This window comes from Tenrec ecaudatus, chromosome 3 (genome assembly GCF_050624435.1).
Source record: "Tenrec ecaudatus isolate mTenEca1 chromosome 3, mTenEca1.hap1, whole genome shotgun sequence".
Classification (NCBI taxonomy): domain Eukaryota; kingdom Metazoa; phylum Chordata; class Mammalia; order Afrosoricida; family Tenrecidae; genus Tenrec; species Tenrec ecaudatus.
The window spans coordinates 197,668,368-197,695,001 of NC_134532.1; the positions used below are offsets into that span (position 1 = coordinate 197,668,368).

Consider the following 26,634-nt stretch of genomic DNA (forward strand, 5'->3'; position numbering starts at 1 on the left):
TCATCTGTAAAATGGGGGTGACGATGACAGCTGTTGATAGAGTTTCACTGAGAGTGGAAAGGATTGACACTGATCAAGCACCTTAGGGCTGAGACTCTGAGGTGGCTCTACTGCTACCAGGGCTGATTGGGCAGTGCGTAGCACTTTCGATATTTTTTGCCAACACGATTATTCAGGAGCATTGTCCACCTTCCACGTACATATGAGGTGATAGGAAATAGTATGGCTTTGGTCGGGTGCATCTTCATCCTCAAGGTAACCTCCTTGCTTTGCAAAACTCTAAGGGGGTTTGTGAAGCAGATTTAGCCAACGCAATGAGTCATCTGACCCCTTGACTGCTGCTTCCATGAGCACTCATTGTGGATCCAAGCAAGACTCAATCCTTGACAACGTCAACCTTTTCTCCATTTATCAGGGTGCTACCTACCGGTCCAGGTGTGAGGACTCTGGGCTTCCTTACATTGATCTGTAACTTATTCTGAAGGCTGCAATCCTTGATCTTCATCAGCAAATGCTTCTAGTCCCCCTCACTTTCAGCAAGCAAGGCTGTGTCATCGGCATGTTACGGGGTCTTGATAAGCCTTCCTCCAATCCTGATGCCGTGCTCTTCTTCTTATCATCCAGCTTCTCTGATGGTCTGCTCAGCAGACACCACACTAACGCTCACCTTTCCTGGTCGCTTCTCACAACTGCCTCTGGATGCATGTATGTGTCAGACAGGGTTCTCTAGAGAGAAAAAACCAGATTGCTAATAATTATATATATATATCACAAGAAATGAACTGTTACATTATATACAGATAGATAGATATATGATACAAGAAATGAACAGTTAAATTATAAAGCAGTACAAATGGCTCAGTGCAAGTCACTCCCATGACAGAGTTGTGAGACACTAGCAGTCCTTCAAGTCTTGAGGGCCACCAGGTAGTCCTCTGTAGAGAGAGCTAGGATATCCCAGCACAGGCAGCAAACAGCAAGGCAGGTCACCAACTGTCAGCCAGGTCACCAACAGTCAGTGGCCAGCTCAAGAGATGTAAATTCTAATTGTGTGGTCTTAAAGGGACCTCAAATTACAGCGATACAGTCCAAAGGTTAGGTGTCCCACAGGTAGGGTAGCTTGCAAATTGAGGCACAGAACAAGCAAGGCAGCTGCACACTGGTCCAATGATCAAAGATCAAGAGACAAGAAAGGTGAGGCTCACCGAGCCATTTATCTCTCCGCCCTTCAATTAATCCCACATGTGTTTATCGGCCAGACTGGCACCATAAACTATCTCAATGTACAAGTTCCTTGTGCACTTCCCATTCCTCTCAGGCTATTCAGTTTGTTGTCTACACCGCGGAATGCCTTGGCATAGTCATAAAACACAACTAAACATCACTCCGGTAGTCTCTGCTTTCAGCTAGGAGCCATCGGACATCAGCAACAACAGCCTTTGTTCCACGTCCTCTTCAGGATCCAGCCTGGCTCCCTGGGTGCTTCTTATCAATGTACTGCTGCAATTGTTAGATGATCCTCAGAACAATTTTACGTGCCTGTGATCACAATGATATTGTTCTCTACTTTGCACATGCTGGCGGGTCACCTTTCTTTGGAGCGGGTACAAATATGGATCTCTTCCAGCCGGTTGGCCAGATAATTGTTATTCAAATATCTGGGCATCGACGAGTGAGCGCTTCCAGTTACTCATCAGCTTGTTGAAACATGTCAGTTGATCCCCGGAGCCTGGTTTCTGGCTACTGCCTTCAGTGCACCTTGAACTTCTTCCTTCAGCACCATCGTTCCTTGATCGTGCGCTTCACTTGGGAAGCACGTGTGCTTCATGGAGGTTTGTGATGTGACCCATCATGCTTGCGTCGGGCTGCCAACTGCAAGGTCAGCAGTTCGAGGCTACCAGCCACTCGGGAGGGAAACAGACAAGGCTTTCTATTCCCGTCAAGGGTTGCTGTCTCTGAAACTCAGAGGGGCAGTTCTGCCACATCTATGGGGCTGCCGGGAGTCGGCACAGCCTCGATGGCAGTGTTTGGTTTGGTGTTAGCTTTACACAGAGCAGGTGGCAGTGTAAAGGAACCCTGTGAGCGTAGTGGTTAGTCAATGGACAGCAGCTTGAAACCAGCAGCCACTCCACGGGAGAAAGACAGGGCCTTCTACTCCCATAAAGAGTGAGTCTCAGAAACCCAACAGACGCAGTTCTGCCCTTGTCCTACTGGGTCACTAAGAGTTGGCAACGACTCGGTGGCAGCGAGTTGAGTTCTGAGTGAGACGCTTCTCTGCTGGCTGGAGTCGGGCACCACTGTCCAGGTCTCCAAGGTGCCACCCCCGCAGAGCCTTCTGGGAACTTGGGGCTCAATAGTGTGGGTCACCCTTTAAGGAAATAGCCCCCGTCTCTTGTCGCTAACCTCTCCAAGCCTGCTCTAAACTCTGGCACTGGAGAGCTGGTTGGGCCTCGGCCCACTTCCTGGAGACTTGGATGGCCCGCTTGTTCAGTCACACTCTGGCTGCCGAGTGTTTGAAGAGTCAGATGACACACAGAACCCCAAGAGCACTTGCCGCCCCTCCACTTTGTCCACAGCTGCAGAAGGGCCCAGGGCAACACCATTCTCCTCACCAGGTGACTGGCTTCCTGGCACAGGTACCAGGAGATCTGAGGACACTTACCTGTAAGTGTCCCCTTGACCCTACCAGGAAGAGCCGGCACACTACGTCCACTGGCCTTATCTGCCCCCCAGGGGGGTTCCCTGGTAAAAGCAAACCCAATGCCAGAGTTTCCAGAATCTCACCCTCCTAGTTACTTCCCCACAAAGGCGCAGGTGGAAATGGCTCGCGGGGCTTGGTCTTGTTGCTGTTGTTACCAGCTGTCGAGCGGGCTCTGCCACACAGCAACCCCCGGCACAAAGGACCAACACTGCCCCGCCCTCCTGCCCCGTCTGCTCGATCGCGCCTGTGGGTGAGCCCATGGTTGCGGTCACCGTGTGCCTCTGTCTCGGGGAAGTTCTTCCCTGACCAAACCAGACGGCCTTGGCTTTCTTGAGCCTCTATTAGGTTCACACACACGCGCGCGGGCGGAGTTCTCCTGCGCCTCCTGCACCTCTTTCTAAAACTAAAATGAACACTCAGAATGGGGTTCCGTGGGGAAAGAAAGCCAGATGGTGGAGTGCAGACAGGTGGGCCAAGGAGCCTGTCCTGGTCGGCAGCCCCTGCTCCCAGCTCTGTGAGGGGCATTTACACAGCACCATGGCTCCTGCCCCTATGCGGGGCCATCTGTGGTTTGGGACGCCCTGCCAACCCGAACACAGTGGGTTCAGATCTCCGCAGCAGCGCCGTGAAGCACGGGCCCGGCCAGCTGCAGCCAGCGAGCACCATGGGCAGCCCTGGCCGCAGGTCTGCTCTGTAGCGCGCAGGTCTCCTCAGGGGGAACCGGCTTGAGGGCAGTGGGTTTGGGTTGTACTGCTGGTGCTCCCCGACACCCAGCAAGCAGCAGCCGGGGCTGTTCGAGTCCCTGGGGGTGCACAGCAGCAAACCCAGTAAAGAACCTACACCGGAGACAGCCGGCTCGCACGTCACAGATGACTGCATCATACCCTGCAGGTGCAGACGTGCTGGGCAAGACGGTCCAGGTGAGAAAGGGGATGAGCCCGCGCCTCTTTGGAAGGCTCTGGAGACAGCTTCTGAGCAGGGCAGCCATCTACGTCCACTGAAGGGCCATCGGGACAGCTGCGGAAACAGGGAGGTGACATTCTCAGAACCCTAAGCAGGCGGTGGGAAGGTCCGGTGGTGAGACAGCCGGGGTCAGGCCTACACCAGTGCTGTGAGGCTGATGGCAGCAGAAGATTCCAGAAGGTTCTTGAGCTTGTCAAGACCACACAGATGGCCTGTGCACGTGGAAGCTGGGACCTCCGATCCTGAGTTACACATCTCTCCCGGCGTCGTAGACACACACCAAAACAAGACGAGACCCAAACTCACTGCCATTGGGTCGATGCTGACTCATAGTGACCCTGGGGGGACAGGGCAGAACTGCCCTTTACGGGCACTCTTTATGGGGGTACCAAGTCCTGCCTTTGTCCTGCGAAGCGGCTGGTCACCTCTAAGTCCGGACCTGTTAGGATCCCGGTGCATGACCACAGCACCACTGGGGATCCTGTAGCACACACCTGGGGAGCCTTCTTCCCTACCCTGGGCCAGTGGGGTGGGAGTCTAGAATGTTCTGACTGTAGAAAGCTGCTCAGCGCATCTGCTGACTCAAAGCCAAGCTCACTGTCCTCGAGTCCATGCAGACGCATGTGGGTTTCAGACTGTCCCTGTTGACGGAGTAGAGAGCCCCCATCTCAGAGCTGCAGGGGGGGGTGGGTTTTCAAACTGCTGGCCATGCAGATTGCAGCGCAATGCGTGACCACTCTGGCTCCAGGGCACAGTCTGTAACGCCTCGTCTCCACAGGGGCTCTGGGCAGCAGTCCACATGGAAACCTATCAATAGCTCAGCAGCAAAACACAGGCCTCTTGGCACTAAGCCCCTGTGGCCGCAACCCCACATCCTACAGAGGGACCTGGTCCAGGGCATTCCTGGGCTGTGATCTTCACCGGAGCAGATTGCCGGGTGGCCCTTTCTCGGTGCCTTCCTGGTCGGCATGGGTTCAGACCACCAACCCTTCAGTTAGCCACTGAGCACATGCCCCCACCCCACCCAGACGCCCCCGCTGTCCACACGGCCTGAGCATAACCAAAGCACCAGGGGCAGCGTCCTTGCAGGTGAGGTTCTACCACCACGATTGCGCCAGCTCAGGCCTCATTTGGGTGCCAACTCACAGACAAAAAAATAAAACTTTTTTTTTGTAGTCACGACATTTTGGATTTCTAGTAACAGAACTGGGGCACAGGGTTCTAAATTCTAAAAACGGCAGCGGGTTCTGCAAAGCCCAGAGGTATAAGGCCAACTGGAAATTAGGGCACCCACACTTGCCTCTTGGCAGCGCCAGGGCCGGCGGGAAGAGCTCAGGGTGCCAGCTTCCTCCTTGGCAAAGGAGATCAGCTGTCAGCCCTCGGGGGACAGGGGAGGCAGGCGCTCCTGGTCAGAAGTCGACCAAGCAAGCCACCCAGAGCCGAAGCTTACGTCGCAGCCCTGCTTGGTGTTTCCCTGTTATACCAAAATTCTGACCCTCCACTCAGGGACCCAACCTCCCCATGGGTGGCATAGTGGGGCATGTGTTGGGCTGCTACCTGCAGGGCCAGTAGTTAGAAACTACCAGCCGTTCAGCAAGAGAAATGAGGCTTTCAGTCTCAGAAACCCACAGGGGACATTTGTACCCTGCCCCAGGTTGTTACCCTACAGTGCGCTCCGTGGGAGGCCAGCACCCCCTCTCAGAGGACTCTGCGAGTTGCTATGAGGCTGACACTGTTCCTGCCTCATGAACTTTACCAAGAGAGACCATGCTAAATGGAGCGTAACCAAAGCTACCAGGCTTCGGACTGACAGGGCATATTGTGAATCCTAAACAGCAGGCTGGGGGCCAGCTCTCCAACCTCTCCACAGTGTGGGGCCCCCTCTTCCACAGAGAAGCTCAGACCCCCGCTGCTGCCTGTGCTGGAATGGTGGCCGGCCCACAGGCACTTTGTTGTAATCAACTGTAACTTCTCTTAAAGCCTCGGTCTTGCCTGTGTTATGTGGGGATAATCGCAGTACCTTCCAGCGACCACGGAGGCGCCCCTGGGGATAGCACAGACAGGTCAGTAGTCAATACTCGCCAGAAAGTCTGACAGCCAGCACTCAGCAGGAGGCACCGAGTGTCCTGCTTCTCCAAGGTCACAGCCTTAAAACCCCCATTGAGCAGACCTTAGTCTGCAACACATGGGGGGGGGGGGGAGAGGGAGGGAGGGAGGCAGTGGAGCCTGGCATCAAATCGACAAACAACCAGGAAGCCGGTGCGGGGCCAGGCTGCCTTTTCTGACTACATCCTCTGTAGGAGCATGCAAATTGGAGCCGACTCAACAGCAGCCGCCAATTCTCTGAGGGTGACTGCCGAGCAAAACAGGAAAGCCCATGTGAAACAGCACCCTGTCTCGCCCAAGCCTGCCAACCCATGCGTCGTCATTGCTGTACTGGTATGATACAGGACAGCCCTCCTGGCATGTATGTCGCCTCTTGATAATCTGGGGGCTTCCCCATGCCCATGCCCTTCCTGCCTGCACAGTACCGCCCGCAGTGGCCTCGTTCTCCAGGGGGATCTGGTCCGGCCCTGGCTCAGCTCACCACTCACTCAGGATGCTGTCATCCTGAGCAGGGAGTGGTTCCCTGATGAAACAGGCACCGGCACCACCTGGCTGTTGTTGGCCTGATTGCTGGGGACAAACATGCTTCATGCCCTCAGACTGTTAGGATGCGGACAGAGGGCTCTGACTGGCTGATTTTCATAAGCATCTCGCCAGGCCTTTCTTCCTTGTCTGAGTCTGGAAACCCCTCTGTCCCACGGCCTCCAAGCAATAGGCACACCTCAGGAGGCTGTGCTGCAGGTACCTTGCCTGGGACTTGAAGCCAGGTCTCCCACCTGTGAGGAAGGGCTCACCTGGAGCCTAGCTTGCCGGGCCCCTGCCTCAATCTCTATGCAGCAGGCAGGTCTGGGATGAAGTCAGGGAATGCACCTCCTCTCCCTCACTCACTGTCCCACAGGTTGGCAAACACATCCTTCCTTCTGGAACGGCGAGTCACTACGTGTCGTTCAGTTTCTCTTGCGGGTTTTTTGGTGCATCTCCTTATTAGTAAAAGGGCATTGTGACAGTTGTTAGGCGCTCGGCTGGTGACCAAAAAGTCAAACTCCGAAGCTGCTCCACGGGCGGAGGATGTACCAGCTGCTTCCTTTCCGCACGGACAGCCTTGGGTCCCCAGGAAGCACTTCTGCCCTGTCCTGCAGTTGTCAGAGGGCCACTCTCAGCAGGAGTAGACTTGACCGAAGCGGGTCTGGGTTTGGTCTTGGCATCTGTTAGTAAAATGGACTACAGCCGTGTCTAATTTGCTGGTGTCGTTATTCCCAGATGTAATGATTCCAATCCCCAAAGACAAAGATGAGATTCATAAAGATGGGATTTATAAAGACACTGATCATAAAAGGCAACAACGATGAAAAGTAATTAAAACTTTTACAGGATATTTTCATCAGAAGTGACTTCCAACGGAGGCACTGGACTCAAACCGGTGGTAAGTCAGGAACCACCAGCACAATTAGCCCAGGACCTCATCCGTGCTCGATGAGCAAAGCGCAGGTCTATCCCAGACCTCTGTGGAGGCGGAGATTAGAGGCTGGCGCTTGGAGAAAGGGAGGAGGGTTCAAAAAAGCATTTGAGTTGGACGCTGGGACGGCTGCAGGGAAGATAAGGGACAGTCATGACCCTTCTAAATGACGGGGACACGTTTCATCATTTCTCCACTCAGTGGCACATCCTCGTCTGTTCCACGTAAGCCACAAACAGGACCCCCTTCAGTTTCTGTTCTAGTGATTCGTACAGTGTCATGGTTACAGGTCAAACTGTTGATGCCATCGGGCTGGTTACAACCCGCAGACTGTACACACGCACGAAACACTGCCGGGTGCTGCGCCAACCTCACAATCATTCCCAAGCTCCCCAAGACACATGTTGGAATCCTAACTCTATACCTGCAGGAACAGGATTTTCTTGTAGGATGGGTCTTAAACCTAATGACTCCTGAGTCCTAAAGTACAACATAGGGACAGAAGCACAAGCCAGGAGAGAGAGGTGTCATGTGATGTTCACCAAGGAACTGAGACGATAGAGCGCATACCTATCGAGCCGCAGTGCTCAACCTGTGGGTTGAGACCCCTTTGGGGGTCAAATGACCCATTCACAGGGGTTGCCCGATTCATAACAGTAGCAAAATTACAGTTATGCAGTAGAAATGAAAATGTTATGGTTGGGGGGTCACCACCACACGAGGAACTGAATTAAAGGGTTGTGGCATTGAGAAGGTTGAGAACCACTGCCGTAGAGCCAGGGACTGGTCTCCTTCTGTCCAACATATGTGCGATGAAGTCTTGCCATCCTTGCCTCTAAGGAGCACTCTGGTCACGCTTCTTCCAGGGAAGATTTAATTGTCCTTCTGCCAGTCCTTAGCACTTACATTCTTCTCCAGCACGACAACTGAAATCCATCAATTCTTCTTCAGTCTTTCGTATTCAATGTCCAACTTTCACATGTGTATGAGGCAAGTCGAAATACCAACGCTTGGGTCAAACACACCATCCTCAGTCACGTCCTTGCTTTTCAACACTCTATAAGAGGTCTTATAACACATGGATTAGGGGGGAGGAAAATTCAGGGCACAATTCAATGTCATAAAGAGGACCAGACTTCCTGGGGTGACGGAAACTGGAGGAACCCAAGCCTGGCTCTTGGACACCCTTCAAGCCTGGAACGGAAGCTACCCCCAGGGACCACCTTCCAGCCTGAAGGGGTGAGCAGTGACACTCCTGATGGTGGAGGTGCAGCGTTGGCCCGGAGGAGCAAGGTTCCAGGGGCAGGAGTAGGCAGGAAAGGAGGAGCAGTGGAGGACGGGTGCTCTGAGGGGATGTCAGCTCCCGTCACCAAACTAATGTGCTCTGTAGTCTCACCCACAGCACAATACGCTCAGAACGAAGGGCATCAAGAGATCCTTTATGAAACTAGCATTCTAACTTCGGTACAGATGTTAAGAATTCTTGTCAACAGTAGCTCGTTGGCACTAATGCTACATGATGTCACTTCTAATGCTCTTAGGGAGCCAGCCAGCCACATAGCTAGCTGGTCACCGTCCACCCTAGTCTGTTCTAAACAGGAAAGACACCCCATAACTGCTGGGGTTCGAGCTCAAATACAATGGAGTCCGGACTGAGGTGTTGCCTCTTAGCATCCGTGTAGGATGGAGAGCTGCCCTGCAGGAGCTGAAGCTGTAGTTCTTTCCAGAAGTGGAAAGCTTCATCTTTCTCCCTGGTGGGTTTGAACTGCTGACCTTAAAGTTAGCAGCCCAACACATAACCCACTCCACCACTAGGACTCAGACTCGATGACAGCGAGTTTGAGTTTTGAAGGTGTGCCTGCCCCAAGCCATGGTATTTCCAATAGCCCTGTCTGCACGTGCACGTCGGACACTGGTAAGGAAGAAGCCATGCATTTCAATCACGGTGCTGGCCAAAAACACTGCAGGTGCCATGGACCGCCTGAAGAACCAAGTCCTCTCTCTCGGAGGAAGTAGTCACAATGCTCCTTGGACATGGTGTCAGGAGACGCCAGTCCCTGGAGAAGGACAACGGAGCAGGAAGATCTTTCAGACGGATGACACAGTGGCTGCAACAAAACAACTGTGAGGATGGGCAGCCCTAGGCGGCAGCTGGTCCGCTCTGCGGTGCGTCAGTCTGGCCCTTACAAGTCGGAGACGACAACAGCAGGTAACACCCAATTAACAACACACCCAGCAAAGGTAATCATGACGGGTGCCAAGCTAGTTGTGCTTTTTAATCACGAAGACAGCCTCTGTCTTTTGGCTTCTTCAGCACCGAAGTTGTTAGGTGTCACTGAGTCGGTGCAGCTGCCCCAAGCCACGGTACATTCTCCACACTGAAGTAAATCAGCAGAATGTCCGCAGCAAGCCTCACCAGGAAAGCTTGCTGGAGACCTAAAGTCAGCCAGCGTGGTTGCAATTACTATATCGAATTCCCAATGCACATCATCCCCGAGAGTGACCTTCTGACAGGAAAGCCCGTGTTTCTCCTTCACGTTCACCTTGCTCTTCTTTGTGCTGCACACAGCATCCGAGAAACAGAGTCCAGCAGTGACCTCAGGAGCCCTGGGGGCGCAGTGGTGAAGCACTTGGCTGCGACCCGACAGACGGCCGTTCAACCCACCGGAGAGGGAGGTGTGGCCGGTGGAGGTCAGACTGCAGCCCTGGAAGCTCAGCTCTTCTCTGGCCGGAGCTGGACCTGCTCTGACAGCGACAGGCCTGGGTTTCATGCCTGTGACAAAGCCATTATGAGGGGAGGGGCAAAACGAAAGTAAATAAAATCCCATTTATTTCTTTGCTACACAGAGAAGATTCCAAGTGGGTACAACTGCCTCTGTCCATCTTGCTCAGACCACAGAGAAAACACCGAGCCAGCGCCGCTGGGGTCAGGAGTCCAGCTCGGGGTCGAGCTTCTCCACTTTAACGGCCTCCTCAGTGGGCTGGCCCCCCGCCTCGGCCTCAGCCTCGATCTTCACCGGCTTGCCGCCCGCCTCCTCCTCCTCGTCGGAGGACTCGTCCAGCTCCCACTCGTCATCGATGTCCATCTCAAACACTCTCACGTGGCGGAGATTGGAGCTCAGCTGGAGGAGAAAGGCCACGGGGAGATTTCAGACATGAAATTATAGGCGAGGAGCCCAAATCAAAGCACGGCTTTACAGAAAAGGGACACGCATTCCCACGTATCACGCAATCAGTAACTCTAGCCTTCCTCGTGCACGGCGCACGGGTGGGGGACCTTGGCCGGAGGTCCACGTAAGTAAAGCCTGAGAAATCACCAGCTAGAACCACGCACCTCACTTCCCAAAGCTCCGAGCTCGCTCTCAGGGAGTCGGTGCCGACTCGCAGCGACCCTACAGGACAGGGCAGAACTGCTCCTGTGGGTGCTGAGACCGTAACCCTTAATGGAGCAGACAGCCTCCTCTTTCTCCCTCGGAGCAACTGACAGTTTCAAACTGCTGACTTGTGGTTGGCAGCTCACCACTACGTCACATCGGGTGAGTGGATTCAATGTCTGAGCAGATGGCCTGGGAAGGAGGTTGTAAATATCCAAATGGCCCTTTGCAGAAAGAAGGGTCCCACCTCTCCCAAACCAGCGACCGTGTCACTGGCGAGTCAAATCCAGAAGTGCTCCCAGCTGCTGAGGAAGCTGGCTCCCGACCAGCGACCTAACCAGCTAAGGATCCCGGGTGTTCACAGCAGTTAAGACGGAAACGTCACACAACGCGCTTGGACGCATCCGTCCCACTCCTTCCAGTGATCGAGCAGTGTGTCCGCACTCACCACACAGGACACTTTCCGAAAGCCGTTCCCAGCCACATACTGCGCCTTCATGCTCTCCAGCACCCTCCAGTGCTTCTCGAAGTGCAGGGTCCGAGTGGGGATGGCCCCGCACTGCTCGTCCAGTCTGGGCGGGAGAAACAGCCAGCCAGGGACCAGGTGAGTCTCTGGTCCGTCTACCAGCCCGACCCCATAATACTCCATCCCAGGACCAGTCCCCCGGCCACCCAAATTAGAAGCAGGTATTCTCTTGAATCAGAACCCTGTATTCTACTGAGAACACGCCGGCTCAACTCTACATGCCCTGGAGCAGGGTACTCAAAGGCCTTCCATTCCCACCACAGAGACTCCTAACCGGCCCAGCGAATGCTTCGGATCCGAGAAAAGTAAAGACCAGAGAAGCCGAGGAAGGTGCCATGAGCGGTCCAATCAAAAAGAGGCTGGTTCTGAGCGCTTCCTGGCTAAGCCTAGTGCTCTCGCTTGAACGGAGTGCTGCAACAAATGCGTGCTGCAAACAAATGCGTGCTGCCAGTCCTAACCCTACCCTGGGGATGGGCTCTCTGCTGTGTTCAGGGGGCAGGACTAAGATAGGGTCTGTCTAGAGCTGATGGAAGAAGCAAGTGACAGATGAGCAATGTGGGGGAGATGCCAGGCCACAGGGAGACAGACAGGAGCCTTCTGCCCATGTCCACCAACACCCAAGACTTCCCCCAGAGCCGGCAGCCTGAATTCAGACTTGTAGGCTCAACTGGGAGCCGATATACACTTGGGCATTTTTTATTCAAGAACACAAGACCACAGAGACATCTAGTAACTAGGTAGGCATTATCTGGGGTCGCTATAGGTCGGGAATGTACCATAGGCACTACACATGTTCAAGTGCTCTCAGAAGGACAGTTCCGCCAAGGCCGTACCTCGTGGAGTAAGTCCCACTGAACTGGTAGTCTGCAGACTCTTCGCCGTGATAGACAGAAGACAGAGGCAACTGGACCAAGAGGCGATCTCTTCCGTCACGTCCCACCGTGTCCTTCAGCACCACCGTCACGGTTTCATCATCATAGAACTGTGCATCTAAACAACTGTAGGTGCTAGAGGCAAAACACGTCCCACACCATGGTTACCGCCGAGAAACCTTTACATGCATAACATCATGCTGGCAGCAGGCAGGAAGAAAAATGACAAAAGAAAAGGACGTGACAGTCCATACATAACTTTTCAGGCATATCTTTGAGTGTGCACTAGAATCACACTTGTGTGCTCTTAGACTGACATGTCACAAATGTAACTAGGCCTTGAAAGCAGGCGATCGTGTAGAAAAAGGAGGCTGGGACATCGGTTCCAAGTTCCAGAAAATTCCCGACATCAAGAGCCAGGTCTTTAGCCTGTGGAAATTCCATGAATGGCAAAGTCTATAAGCCTTGGAGAACCAGAGTGGGTGAGACTGCGACGTCGGCAAGAAAAGTGAAATGAAGATGTGACACACAAAAAAAGCCACCCGCCTGCGAAGGACTTTTCCATAGAAAACTTGCTCTCAGCTGGGATAGCGTGGGTAGACGCATCTCATGACCAGTGTCTTCCCTGCACAGCTGAGGGATGGCTTAGGTATGGTTTTGCCCTTTTGTACGTTAAGCAAATCCTCTACAAGTGAGCCTGACCCCACCTCCCATTTGGTTTGGCCTAAGAAGAACACCAGCAGCATAGCCCATCAGCACTGGGGAGGCATGCTCTTTGTCTAGCAGACAGAGAATTCCCAAGCATTCCTTACAGGAAGCCACCTCACACATCTACAGGCCACTTGGGTTCTAACCGGTCTGAATCAGATCCTGCTGTTTAAAGTCCAACTCCTGCCCACTTTGCTGGACATGACATGGGCCTTTGCCACCACCGGCTCTGGGCAGCCTGACCACCTTTCTGCAGCTGCACTCACTGAGCGCACAAACGCCTCACAATCACACATGCGCATCAAGCAAGCTTCAAGACTTACCTGCGTCTCACCTTCTCAGTTGTGGCATAGGTGAAGCTCCCAAATTTAACAGCAACCAGCCCGTTACTGGCAGACCTTGGAGAAAGAAGGGGGCAGGGGGAGAGCCTGACTGTGTGGAACCACCCAGAGGGCCAATCAGCTACATGCTTTGAAAGCACATGGCCGGCCAGCAGCTTTAGTTTGTTTATCGACACAACAAGCTCTGGGCCAACACACTACACTGTCCCTCGTAGTCTAGTAGCTAGAGACGCCTCGATGGTCTGAGGTCTGCAAGTCACCTTGTCACCTCGCAGAGTCTGCACCGTGCAGGTTGAAGGTCAGAGAGAACCACCAAACCACTCTTGGGCTATTATCTGGACCTCAATAAATCCCCTTTCAACTGGCAGATTTAGAGCCCTGTAAGTTATACAGGCACCCTGCTAGATGAGCGCTGGCGGCACAGTGGCTACACACGAGGCTGCTAACCACAGGTCAACAGTTCTAAACCACCAGCCACTGTGAGAGAAAGGGAAGACTTTCTAGTCCCTAAAGAGTTAAGACTCTCAGAAACCCACAGCGGCAGTTCTACCCAGTCCTCCGGGCTCCCCGTGAATCAGAATCAACTCAATGGCGGGGTCTGATAGGACTTGGCGTCACGGGGATCCTTGAACCACGCCTTCGTGAGTAAGGCTCTTTGTTTAGTGAAAGGTAAAAATCTTTCTACAGGGTGCCCAATGATAGTTCTGAATGCCTTAGAGTTCGTGTAACCATCCTGACATGTTCCCCCAGTCTTTAAAAAGAAAGAACAAGCTATACCTGCTGCTTCCCTACCAATACAAAAACGTCTGACCTAGAACTAGGAAGGATTATAGAAATCACCACAAAAAACCAAACCACATTCCGGGCCGTCAAGTCAATCTCAGAGCCACACGACAGGACACGGTAGAATGGCTCCTGTGGGTTTCCTAGACTATAACTATCTACAGGAGCAGAAAGCCTCATTTTTCTCCCATGGAGTGGCTGGGGGTTTCACATTGCTGACCTTGTAGTTAGCAGCCCAACACGTAACCACTACGCCAGCAGGGCTCCTGTTATTGCTTGAGTACTATGGAGATGAAGACTGACAAGCCTGAATTCCCAAGGGAGCTCGGAGGCAAAGTTCATCTGCCTACCCAAAGCCTGAGAGCTTGGGGAGAGAGGCCGTGTGCTTTATTATTCAAAATAATAAGTTCATCTCTTCAATTCAGGCATTAGAAAAATACTTACTGGGAGATATCCGTATGTCTTCTTAGGATGCACATTTTATAAAGCGAATCTTCTAAAATGGTAAAAATAAGATAATGGAGATTTGAAGTTTTATTATTCCACCTGAGGGGGGAAACGGGATGTCAGAACCAAGCATCAGTGATGCAGACTCAGGGTGAAGCTGTGTTCTCCATGTCTGACAGCAAGCCCGACTTACAGAAAGGGGAACTTGAGCAGCCTGCGGGCAGAGTCCTCGCTGAAACAGAAGCCGGAGAAGCCAGGTCAGACCAAGGGCAAGTGGCCGCTGGACGGAACCCCCCAAATGGGGAACGAATTACCTTCTGGCATCTTTATAGAGTGGAATACAGATGGCTTGATTCATCGACTTCCCAATGACGTCCTGAGAAAGGGAGGGCAAAGGTGTATCATGCAGGCAGCAAGAGACACACGCAGAGAAGCAATCCACAGAACCGACTGCAGGTCACTCACTACGACTCTACTACAGTGTCTCTGGGAGCAGATCTTCAGGACATGTCTTGCTAATATGAAGTGTTGTTGTTGTTGCTGAAGCTGTGGTAAGTACGTACACAGACCACCTTCATCACTTCAGCCTCCTTCACGTGGACCCCCCCACCCATGCAGGCATCATCGTGTCTACAAGGGCCCCCGTCACCCTCACGGAAGCTCCGTGCCACCTGAGCAATGCAGCCTTGTGGCCCACGCCTCCCCCACCCCTGATGCTATCAGGTTCAGGTCCAAGTTCATGCTGTTGTCACACAAGATATTTTCATGACCCCACCTTAACAGCAAAGAAACCGGAGCAATCCCGGCTAGCCACAAAGGACCTTCGAGGTAAGGGCAGGGAGGAACCACATGGAGACACTTGACGCCGGCAGGCCGCCCTCCTGGGGGTAATCAGGAGCACAGCAGCTTGGCCATGAGGACTCTGAAGTGAGTTTGTTCCGGGGACAACTGAAGTACCTCAAATAGCAACGTTTTCAAGGGCTGTTCCGATACGTCAGAAGTATGGACACTTCCTTCTGATTTAGACAGAAGACTAGCAATGAGCAAAGGGCAGCTGGATTGAATGACTGTGCTGTTGTTGTTGTTAGTCTCTTTTAAAGACACAGCCCTTAACTCACTGTTCCCGAAGAAAGACTCTGACCAGCTTCGGGGCGGAGAGCGCAGCCCAGGTTCCTGTGTAACTCAATCTCTTCCCAGAGCAGGCCCTCCCTCCCTCGAACCTGATGCTCCCATCCCAGCCCCCCAGCCTCTGGACGCCCACCAGCCACTCTGGCAGATGCTTGTCTGAAGCATGTCTCACTCGGGCCCAGGCCAGCTTAAATGCCCACACCCCGAGTTCAATGCAGAGAATAACCCATCACCTGTGTCTAAACATTTTATCTATCTATAATATACACACACGTATGTATACAAACACACACACACACACACACATATATATAAAACATGCACTTTTATTTCATGTGTTCTAATATTGGAGGAAGAAATGATTACAGTAACCTTTGCTCAAAACTGGACTCACTGACCTCGAGTCAATGCCGACTCATCGTGGCCCCTAGAGCACAGGGCAGAACTGTCCCTCCGGGTCCCGAGACTGTGACTCTTTACGGGAGCAGAAAGCCTCAACTTCCTCCCTACGAGTGGCTGGTGGTTTCCAACTGCCGACCTTGCCGTTAACAGCCTTAAACAACGCACTGCGCCACTTGGCTTCCTTCACCTTTACTGAGCGCACACAGGATGGGGCGTTTTAAATGTCGACTGTACAGAAATGGGAAAGACCGGGCTGTCGTGTCTTCGGACTCCGTGGTGGCGAGTCCAGTTCGGGTTACCCAGGAAACAGCCCTGCCCCAGCCCTTCCCCAACAAGCAAAATGACCAGCAAGGCAACATGGTAATTTTTGAGTACGAAAGGAGTCTTCATTTTTGGGTGACCCACCCTAAACGCAGGCAGGGCCCACCCTTAGGGGCCACAAGCTGGAGCGGTCGGCCGCTCACGGCCGCCCTTTCTCCCACTTACCGCTGGCTTCTGCAAACCGCGGTCAATAAAGGTCTCCATCCGCCTTTTCACGAAATGCAGAGATTTCCGAGGGTAATGAGGAGACAGCAAAGGGCTTTCTGTTTTCAAACAGACAAACGAAAGCGACCGCTGTAGCATAGCACGTGTAAGAGAAAACGGGGGGCCCGGGGGGTGGGGGGGCAGGTGAACACACGGCCCAGCACCATCACCCACCCCCACCCCTTCCGGGGCAGGACCTTGGCCTCGCACCTGACACAGTCGCTGAGGGCACCCAGCGCACTCATTACACGCTGAGCCTGACGCACCTGCTATCCTCTGCCCCTTCCCGCCGCCCACCCCCGGGGCCTGAGAGGCCAGTGTGGGCTTAGGAGCCACAGAACACGTAAGGAAACGCCGTGTGCCCTGCTCTCGTCTTGCCATTTCCAAGTGGTGCCAGCAGCCTGTTCTTGTTGGGCAAAGAGTGGCACTGCGGACGTCTGGACTACAGGACAGTAGAGCGGCCCTGTGGGTGTCCAAGGCTGTCACCCTCTACGGGAGCTGTGCTGGGAACATGCTCCCCAATCCTGACCAAATAGCCTCTGTGAAGAGCCCCTTTGCTCTGCTTCCTCGGGAGGAGGGCCCCGCTCGGCACTTGCCGATCCCCCCCATCAGGCCCTTTCTCGTCCATGCTATTTCTGCTCCCTTCAGAGTGACCGCCCTGTCCCCTCGGGCCAGCTGAGCCGAGTCACCAGGAGCGGGGCTGGTCAAGTGCCCAGTGTGCAAACAGCCAGTCTGGCTCCAACCACCACCCTCTGGGGCCTCTCTGACCTAACACTGGGTGAGACGCGGCCAGTTCACAGGGCCCCTTCAGCGTGAGGTGCTATCACGTCTATGCCAATGGGCAGGGTGAAGGTGGGATTGCGGAGCCTCCACCTACTGGAGGGTGCAAACTAAGTCACCACCCTTTCTTTTCTCGGGGTGGGTGGTGGGGGTGGGATGGTCGGCTGGAAGACCAAAACCAGGCCTCCCTATTGCGAGCTCTCTCAGAAGCAGGACGAGAGAATTCCTGGGACCACTGAGGAAGCTGGGCATGGATTAATGAAGACTGAGGAGGAATCAATGCATTTTAATCATGACGCTGGTGACGACTACTCAAAGCACCATGGACTGCCAGAAAAACAACGTCTTAGGAGAAACACAGCCAGACGCAATTGAGAAGCAAGCATGACGGGACCTCCCCCCGTCAGGAGAGCCCAGTCCCTGGAGCAGGACACCGGGCTCGGTAAAGCAGACGGTCAGTGAGAAAGAGGACGGCCCTCGACAAGGACGGACACAGTGGCTGCAAGCGTGGCCTCAAGCAGAGCAGCGATGGGGAGGCCGGCGCCGGACGGGGCGGTTTCCTGGTGTGGCTCCTCTGACACAGCCCTCTGGAGGGCACCTCACGCCTGGCAACCACACAGCACACTGCACGTGGCACGCACCTACCTTTCAGGTGGCTGCTGCTTTGAAGGAAGTCGTACCACTGGTTCCCTTCTGTGTTAGGGGGCGACACCAGGTCATCATCCTCGTCCTTCAAGTACTAGAGAAAAAGACGCGGGAATGAGAAGCCTGCAAACCACAGAAGTTCCTCCTTCAGACTTTCACAGGCTCCTGCCTCTCACGCACATTCCTATTCTCAGCGGGCCGAGTGCCCCTGCTCAACACCACGCAAGGACAGAGCAAACTGGAACCGTCCAGAGGTGGCGGTGTCGTTGGGGGCCTTCGAGTGCCAGCGGCATCACGCACACCTGAGCAAAGCACTGCCTGGACCCGCACCACCCGAGGGCCTTCCCTTGGTTGCTGCCCCTCTAAGACAGGGTGCAGAGCGCACAAGTGGACTTGAGATTGCGTGGGTCGGTTTTAGGAACTGCCTCCGTCAGGTTCCCGAGTCCCCGCTGCATGTGCGCTCTGGGGCAGTGGTCAAAGGGGTCCACGGAGCCCTGGGAGGTCCTCAGGGTGCTCGCAGGGCCCACGCGCTAACCCCTTGCTGTTGTCCACTTCCCAAAGGGCTCTCGTGGGCTTTATTTCTAAATGATGTCTTGTCTCATGTGCAAGGCTGTGGGTAGGGTTTCTTGAACATAAACCAAGGGAGCCAGCCCCCCGTCACCTCAAGCAAAGCAGCTGACTGTCACTGATGACAGAATACAAGCTTTCCTGCGTAGGGAAGAGCGGCCCTGCCACAGTGAGGCAGACAGCTCAGAGACTTGTGGGGTGAGATGGGGTGCTATAAAGGAAACGTGGCCTGTGAATCCCGTAGGATGAGAAGTGTCAGCATTTGGATGAAGAAACTGGAGAGCCCACGTCTCCCAACAAGCAGTGCCTGAGGCCCCAAAGCCAAACGTGGGGGAACAGCCACGCCATGGGCAGGCAGCTCGAGGGTTCGCTGAAGGACGCACGTTACACTGCACATGACCCGGAACCTCTAGGAACACTACCACTTGCCAGTACTTGGCGACCCAGAGAAGAGCCACAATCCTCTGAACAAGCTATGGAAACCCACCTGCCCTATTTCCCACAGCATAGCTTCCTGTCGGCCGTCTAGACACACGGCATGCAAAAAAAACACACAGACAGGCGACCCAGCTGTCCTCTCTTAGTGGGACATTAGAGACATTTGCAAAACGATGAAAAATATAAGAGTGCCATTCTTCCTGAGATTTCTGAGTTTGGAAAAGACTGTATTTTTCACTAACAGTACTTATATTAGCAGATAACAATAGTTGGCTTTACTGTTATATTTTTGAAGAACTATTTGAGCCTCTTAATTCTTAATTAACACCTAATGACACCTACGGTAGACAGACGTGGTCCACAGAAGCACAGCCTCGTTGCTTCTCCTCTTCGGGCAGGGCTGCTACACAACCTGGCGCTGTAACCCCACTCCCAACCCCAACTCGGAATAATACAGACTTCTACTGCTGAAGCTTACAGTTCTGTTACTACACTCTGTCAATTGAGCACTAGGCATGAGTTAGGACCAGAGCACATACCTGGCCAACCTTTTCCACATTGAAGTATTTGCCTTTTCGGTTATAAAGGTCTGGGGCCTAGAAAGAATGAACCGAGTTTCAGTCTTGGGTCAACGCACAGAAGACCCATCATCAACTTAAAGGGAAAACCTTTGTTTTCAGAAAATCGATGGTGACAGTCCCCCTGCCCTTAGATGAACTGTGTGATAAAACACACACAATCCCAAGTGTGGGTGACAGCCTTGGGGGTGACAGCAGTGCGGTTCCTTGGCTCAGAGTTTACAAAATGCCACTGCAGAGACCACCTACAAAGTAGGATCTGATCCGGCTGCTTCTCCCTGGCAGCCAGGTCGATCACAGGAAACAACCCTGCTTTAGGAAAACACCCATGTCCTACCTCGTTGAAATGTTCTGTGAGAAAATCAGCGACAAAGGTGGTGTCTTTCTGAGTCATCTATCAAACAAAAGGAGTCAAGGTAAGAGCAGGCTGCCCAGCGAAAGAAGTAGTGTGATTGTTTTCTTCCCACAATCCACAAGGAGCCTGGTGGCATACTGGTCCTGTCATTGAACTGCTAGCCGCAAGGTTCTCAGTTCAAAACCACCAGCTGCTCCAAGGGAGAACTTTGCAGTTAACACTCTCAGAAATCCATGGGGGCAGTTTTACCTGGTCCTACAGGGTCACTAGGAGTCAGAAATGACTCCGTAGCAGTTTGGTTTTTGTTTTTTAGAAGCCATGGGGTGAAATAGGCAAAGTTCCTTCCAAGAAATAAGGGTAGAAATGCAGGAGATTGTGTGTCTGAGAACCATGATCCTTGAGCTGAGAAGCCATGTAATTAACTATTTCACCCCCCACCCCGACCTCCCCTGGCCGAAGATTGCTTCTTGCGCTACGATTCCATGTTCCTGGCCCTTCTCTGGGAGCGGGTGACAATGAAGCCAGAGCAGAGGCCACAGTGCTATGAGTTTTGATGTCTGCCTCCTGCAGTAACCCTGTCTGCACACCACCCCAGCCTTGGGCCCTCAAAACGCTGCGTGGCAAGCTCCCCTCTCCCCACGGTGAACACGCCTGACCACCCCGGTAAAGCTGATGGTGATGTCAGAAAGCGCCCCCGCAGGGACTGGTCCGTTTGCCCAGTCGGTCTCCTAGGGCTCAGGAGGCCCTCACTGCCTCTGCTTGGCATGAGAGCTGTCATGCGTGAAGGCTCCTGGGGTCACCAGCCCACCTCGTGTTTCTGATCTGTGTTTTCTCAGGCTTAAAATGATCTACTCCTCCTGAAACAGACTGCGAAGATGTCGGATGAGGGAGCTGCCAAAAATAAGTGGGAATTCTGTCCCAACCATCTTCCTGGAAGGCCACTCCCACTGCCACTTGTCAGAAACCTCATAGTCTAACAGAGACTGCTGCCTCCCAGACCTCCAGCTAAGCCCAGACCCAACGCCCTGCCAGCGAGTCCAGGCCGACTCGTGCGACCCCATAGGACAGGGCGGAGCTGCCCCTGTGGTGTGGCCTCCGAGACTCTTAACTCTTTACGGAAGTGGAAGGACTCTCTTTCTCCAGAGGAGCGGCTGGTGGTTTCAAACTGCTGACCTTGGGTTAGCAACCCGAGTTAATCAAACCTGGGAAATGGCACACATAGACACCATTACAAAGGTTTTCTGTGAGATGGCAAACATCATTTTAATACCTTTTAAGAAATACTACCTTATTCAGCTCGGGCAGCACGTGGTCGTCAGTCATTCTCAACATCGCTGAGAAGAGAAAAGCTACAATTATCTCGAGAGGAAAACGGCCCCCCTAACCTGAAATCAATTGGAAACGGCTTGATCTTTACAGTGTTCTTTCTGCACCAAAAGGGGAAAAGGCATTCTTCTTCTAAAAACTAAAGGGCAGAGAACGTACATTTGATTTATTTTTCTGGTTCAAACTGCAGGTCTCAGCATTCTAACGTTCTCACTTTCTTTTCCTCCTTTAACTCAACCCACTGCCACGCCAAGCAAACTCACTGCTGCCGCTGCCAAGACCTTCCGGGCAGGTTTCCCACTTCCTAACCCAACCTGCGGCCTCCCTCAAAATCTGCATGGTGCTCTCGCCACCGGCAACCTCAGAAGAGCAAAGACCAGGGACTCATCACCGTCCCCCCTTCGCCCCCCCGACAAAAACATCTGTAGTAATAGTCACACATGTGCGTGAGCACAGACACGCATATTTATATGCTTAAAAAAATCCTACCACCTACAGTTGGCTTTCTGTCCTTGCCATGAGCCTGTCCTCAACAGCCTTGTGCATTTTAATCAACCCCAGGTCAGCGAGCGATTCCAGCCGAGGCTGCCCAGTGGAGACGGATGAGATCCCAGCCTCAGCAATTCTGTAAGGGGCACGAGGGGGGAACCCCCCCGGGGGGGCAGTGGGGTTAGGGAAATCAGAGCTCAACTGCACACTCTTTTGCACAGTGTCTCATCGCTAATAAGCTTACTGGACAGAGAAGTGTGAATACACAATATTCTGCAGCATCAATGCAAACTTCTAAATGACCTAAACGCAGCTGCCGTCATCTGAGTCAACTCACTCCTTGATCCATCCAAACAACAAGGTTTCCTGAGCACAATGTTGGTGCCCGGGCCGCGGCAGTGCAGCAGAAAAGGCCTCTCCCGGCTGACAGAGCAGTATTGCTCGCTAGCTAGAAAACAGCTAGTGAGTGAGGGAGACCAAGGATGACAATTCCCCAACCACGCCCACTGCCATCGGGCTGGACTTGGACTCAGAGCGACCCCTGCAGGGTTTCTGAGGCTGGAAGTCTGCAGGGAGCAAACCCCTAGGCTTTCTTCCATGGGCGACGGTGTGGGTTTGCACCATGGACCTTGTGGCCAGCAGCCCAGCACCACCAGGGCTCCGACTTTCCAACCCAGCCCGCTCCGGACAGCAGCTGCCCAAAGTGGCTGCAACTGGGAGAGAAAGTCGTTTGTCTCTCAGGTCCTGCTCAGTTCCAACATCGTGAGACTCCTTAGTCTGATACAACAATGCGCATCTTAAACAGGCTGGCCTGATGAACACTCTGGCTCCCCATTCTGGTGGCTGATGGTACAGTTTGTGGGACAGCACCGTGTTTCGAACCTCAACACCTGCACATCACAGGAAGCTTTACACAAAGGCAATCTTATCTGGCCAGCAAACATGGCGTCGGTATTTCGACCACCATGGCAGAAGCTGACACAGATGTATGTTCACAGGGACACGAGCACTTTACCAGCAGTCTTCCTTCTAGCCCGCTCTCTGGAATTCTAACTGACGTGGAATCAAATCCACTGACAACCCAACTGCGCGTTCCTTTGAAGGGAAGCGAAAGGTGACTATGTCAGGGATGTCACAGGAACCACGTGACGACACGCAATGTGCATGCGCCGTGAGGTAACAGGAGGCCATTAACATCCAGCTAAGCAGTCCTTGTTGGCCAGAGACAGAGACAGAGACGCGAAGAGACAGAGGTATGGGCCCGGATCTAGGCAAGGGGTCTACAATCTATCCACAGCTGGTGATGCGGGGGGGGGGGGTGTCCCTGCTCAGGCATGGCTAACCCACTGAGCCTGCGGCACTGGTCAAGTACGGTAGCCAGTGTGACTGAGGGGCTGCAATTTATAATCTGATTGCATTTTAATTTGGGGGGCTACTAGTGGCCATGGGGGAGGAGGGCCTTCAAAGAGTCTGTGGGAAAACTCCATTATCTTTTCGTTTCACTCGTCCACGAACTTTGGGAGCCCCTTGTATCGGCAGCGCAGGCCCAGAGACAGGAGAAGGCATCAACAGGCGAGCTGTCCCTCAGGGGCAGGGGCTGCGTCTTAGGGTGTTGCTGTACGAAGACAGCACCTATTGGAAATGACATTATCTCATGCCGAGGAAGCATTCTTGGGAGAAAAAGGCTAACTAGCCGTGACTGACTGGGGACAGCGTGTAGAGTGTCTTCCAACCGTTCTCTCTGCTTGTATGGCCTATGGGACTTACTCGAGTAACGGACACAGCCCAAGACAGCACCCGCACACGTTGGCTTAGCAAGTGGTGAGAGTAGAGGAACGATGGAGTCAATGAACTTACCGACATAGAGCCACCGGAAAAAGGCTTTGAAGTTCTTCATGCTGCTATCTATCACTCTACAATGACAGAAACCAGAGCTGTCAGGGGGTGCCCAAGGGAGATGGCCCGCACAGCCCAAGCCCCAGCGCGCGAGTTCGTCCCGCCGGGGTGACAGTGACGCCTTCGGGACGGCAAGTTTGACAGATCAAAAGGACACCTAAAAATAACACACGCACAGAGCGGATCCCGATGCTTTTACAGAATGAAGCCAAGAGCTCGGCTTCCGGCAGGTTAACACAGCTTGGCCACAGACTGTGGAATAGTCTTTTCTCTAGCACCTGGGGAAGCGTGAAATCCTTTTCTAACTTTGCAAAAGGAAGAAATCGGGGGTGGGGTGGGGTGGGGGGACAATTTTCAGCATTGTTCTCACTTTTGAAAAACTGCTCACTAGTTCTTTAGAAAAGAACTAGCCTCGGCCCCACAGAAAATCATTACTATAAATTGGTACTAAGTCATTCTCTGATACCAGGGGATATTGCTTTTGGAAATTGATTTTTGATGCTGACAGTACCTAATGGGATCTCCCAATGGAACTGTCCTGCCTTGTTAGCACGTGCTCCTAAATGGAGGGCTGATGTGGAAGGCAGCTTCGCTTTGATGAACCGGTGTCCCAACAGGAGCCCTGGCGGTGCAGTGGGCCCGACACCGGGCTGATAACCGTAAGGTCACCCACCAGGTGCATCTCGGAAGAAAGATGCAGCTGTATATGCCTGGAAAGTTGGGCAGCCCAGACACCCACTTGGGCAGTTCTACTCCATCCTACAGGGTCAGTGGCAGTGGCCTTGGTTATTGCTTTTGGTTCCTGAATACAGAGATGAGTGCCTTTAAAAAAAAAAATAATTCTTTCCGTTCACATCTCTAAGGTTCTAAGCAAATACCCCTGTACTTTTCACTCCCAAGTCTCAACGCCCTTCCCAAGCATGGAGTTCCAGCCTCCTGGAGAGGGAGGTCAGTACCATTAACCTTTCTGGCAGGGAAGAGCACTTGAAATACGAGGCGGTGACAGCTTGTGCTATCAAGCAGTATGTGCACAACCCTCTTGCAGCAAAAACGAAGGGTGGGGGACGCTTCCCCACCACAGAATACTAATCTGACATCTTATAAACGTTATTTAAGTTTCTGTTTGACTATATTAACATCCACTTTCTAAAAACAAACCTTATTTAGATATAATTTATATGAAATAAGATGCACTTATGTGAAAAAGTTTGATACCTTTCTAGACCCTTGTAACTACCACCTCGCCTCAATCAAGTTAGGGAAAATTCCCATCACCCCTTTGTGCCCTTCCTAGCCAGTCCCCACCCGCCACCCCAGGACACCATTCTGTTGTTAAGAGTCCAACATCGACGGGCTCACTGCCTCAGTGTCCCCAAGTGTAACCTGTAGTGCTCTACTTCCCTCAGAGGAGTGAGGGGAAGATCCTACCCTCAGTCATATCCAACTGGGATCAAAGAGAACTTAATACTTTTAATTTACTCTCAGCAAATAAAAAATACCAACGTACAAAAAGAGTAATCTCGTTTCTTTTTTTCACCTTCAAACCCAAATGTTTACAGTGTCTACGTTCTAAAATTCAAAAAATAAGACAGAATACACCCATTCCCCAAGAGACAGGTGGGCACGAACTGCGGACCTTTACACTCTCAGCTGAGCCCTTAGCCACGGAGCCACAGGGGTTCCTCTCTTCCAAGCACCATTCAAACGGCAGTGAATGGAGGTGGGGTGTGTTTTGGGCACTCTCAATAACAAAGACAACAGGACGAAGGAAGACAGGCGGTGAGGCTCAGCCTCCGAAGTCACACACCGGCAGTACGCAGAGGGACAGGCAGGGAGCCGCTTGTCTGGCCCTGAGGATGCCATCGCACCTCATGCCAAATGTCAGCTTCAACAGAGGACAGAAGGACACCGGGTGTGGCTGGAGACAGAAGATGAAAACCAAACACACCGTGGTCAACAGGCTCTCTCCAAAACCTTGAGACCGGCCAGCATCCACTCCAGGCCTCAGAAACAAAGCAGTCACCCACGGGACCTCCTAGGGATGAGGACTCGAACAAAGGGACAGGAACTGAGGAGCCCTGGCCACCTATCAGCAACAAGAAAGCCAGAATGCAATGGACCAACACATTCAGAGTTTCAGGCCCAGGGGCTGGGAGCCACCCCCAGACTCATGCGGCAGCCAGCTGATGAGACAGGAAGGTGAAGCGGGAAGCTAAGAGATCACAGGCTGGTGGGTGCAGAGTCATGGATCAGGTCGGGGTGCTGGCAGCTCCCAGGGTCAGCAGGCCACATGGGCCGCTGGCCCCAGAACCCAGGGTCCAAGCAAGCAGGAAGGAGAAGAGTGGCCGTGCCTCTCAAACAGGAGGCTGTGGCCTGATTGAGGCTTGGACTCCACCTATCCCTCCCCACAGCTTCACCCAGTTGACATAAAACCTAACTGTCCCACAGACCAACACTCCACTCTCTGCACCACCAGGGCTCCTTAGAAAGCAGATGGGGGCAAGATATATTTTCTTACTGTTCCGCATCTTCCTCCTACACTCCATAGATGGTTCCTGAATTGGACTGGGCTGAGCTGCTTTCTTGATGTAAGTGTCTTTCATAGACATATATGCACACACACACATATATACACACATACATACATAAATACACAAGGTGACCAACTTTCAGCCTGTCCTATAAGGTTGCTACGAGCTAGAACCAATCAACTCCAGAGTACTGAGCTGGGTTCTTTGGGTTATCTGCTTTCTGAAGAAGTTACTGGAGGATGTTTTCCTAACTAAAGGAAGTAAGAAAGACAGGCATCCTGAAAACTCGAGAGCTGTCCATGAATGCAGAACCATGCAGGTCATGGGCAGGAGCCCCAGTGAGGTGGCAGGAGGTGAGGCACCCCGACAAGTCTGTTCCAGCTCACAGGGACCCTGAAGGCTTGAGTCCAACTTCCCTTAGAACAGGCAGAAATCCTCAGGGGAGCAAATCCCCAGAGCTTCTCTGTTAGTGGCCTCGAGCCGCCTGCCTCTTGGCCGATGCCTAACCAAGGCCCCCAACACTCCTTAGAGGCAAGAGAAGGCAGGCAAAAGAAGAGAGGTCTGGCTGGGAGGCGAATTCCAGTAATATGATGTCATACCCTTAAGATATGCCTAAGAAAGTGACAAGGGAAAAGCAGCAAACAGTCGAGGGCAAAACCAAACAAACGAAGGGAAGAATCAGGTCTGAAAACAGAAA

General features: G+C 52.9%; 1 protein-coding gene across 1 annotated transcript in view; it reads right to left on the reverse strand.

The window, feature by feature from the left end:
- Positions 1–10,034: 10,034 nt before the first annotated feature.
- Positions 10,035–26,634, reverse strand: part of ANAPC4 (anaphase promoting complex subunit 4) — a 35,864-nt gene continuing 19,264 nt past the window's right edge. Inside the window, exons 16-28 of the mRNA XM_075544470.1 lie at positions 23,368–23,423; positions 20,983–21,029; positions 19,678–19,734; positions 19,302–19,358; positions 17,758–17,851; positions 16,294–16,391; positions 14,592–14,653; positions 14,471–14,509; positions 14,275–14,376; positions 13,030–13,104; positions 11,960–12,133; positions 11,049–11,172; positions 10,035–10,348 (exon numbers count right to left, since the gene is read on the reverse strand). Coding sequence (XP_075400585.1) covers positions 10,154–10,348; positions 11,049–11,172; positions 11,960–12,133; positions 13,030–13,104; positions 14,275–14,376; positions 14,471–14,509; positions 14,592–14,653; positions 16,294–16,391; positions 17,758–17,851; positions 19,302–19,358; positions 19,678–19,734; positions 20,983–21,029; positions 23,368–23,423 — 1,180 coding nt within the window. The 3' untranslated portion in view covers positions 10,035–10,153. The remainder of the gene's footprint in view (positions 10,349–11,048; positions 11,173–11,959; positions 12,134–13,029; positions 13,105–14,274; positions 14,377–14,470; positions 14,510–14,591; positions 14,654–16,293; positions 16,392–17,757; positions 17,852–19,301; positions 19,359–19,677; positions 19,735–20,982; positions 21,030–23,367; positions 23,424–26,634) is intronic.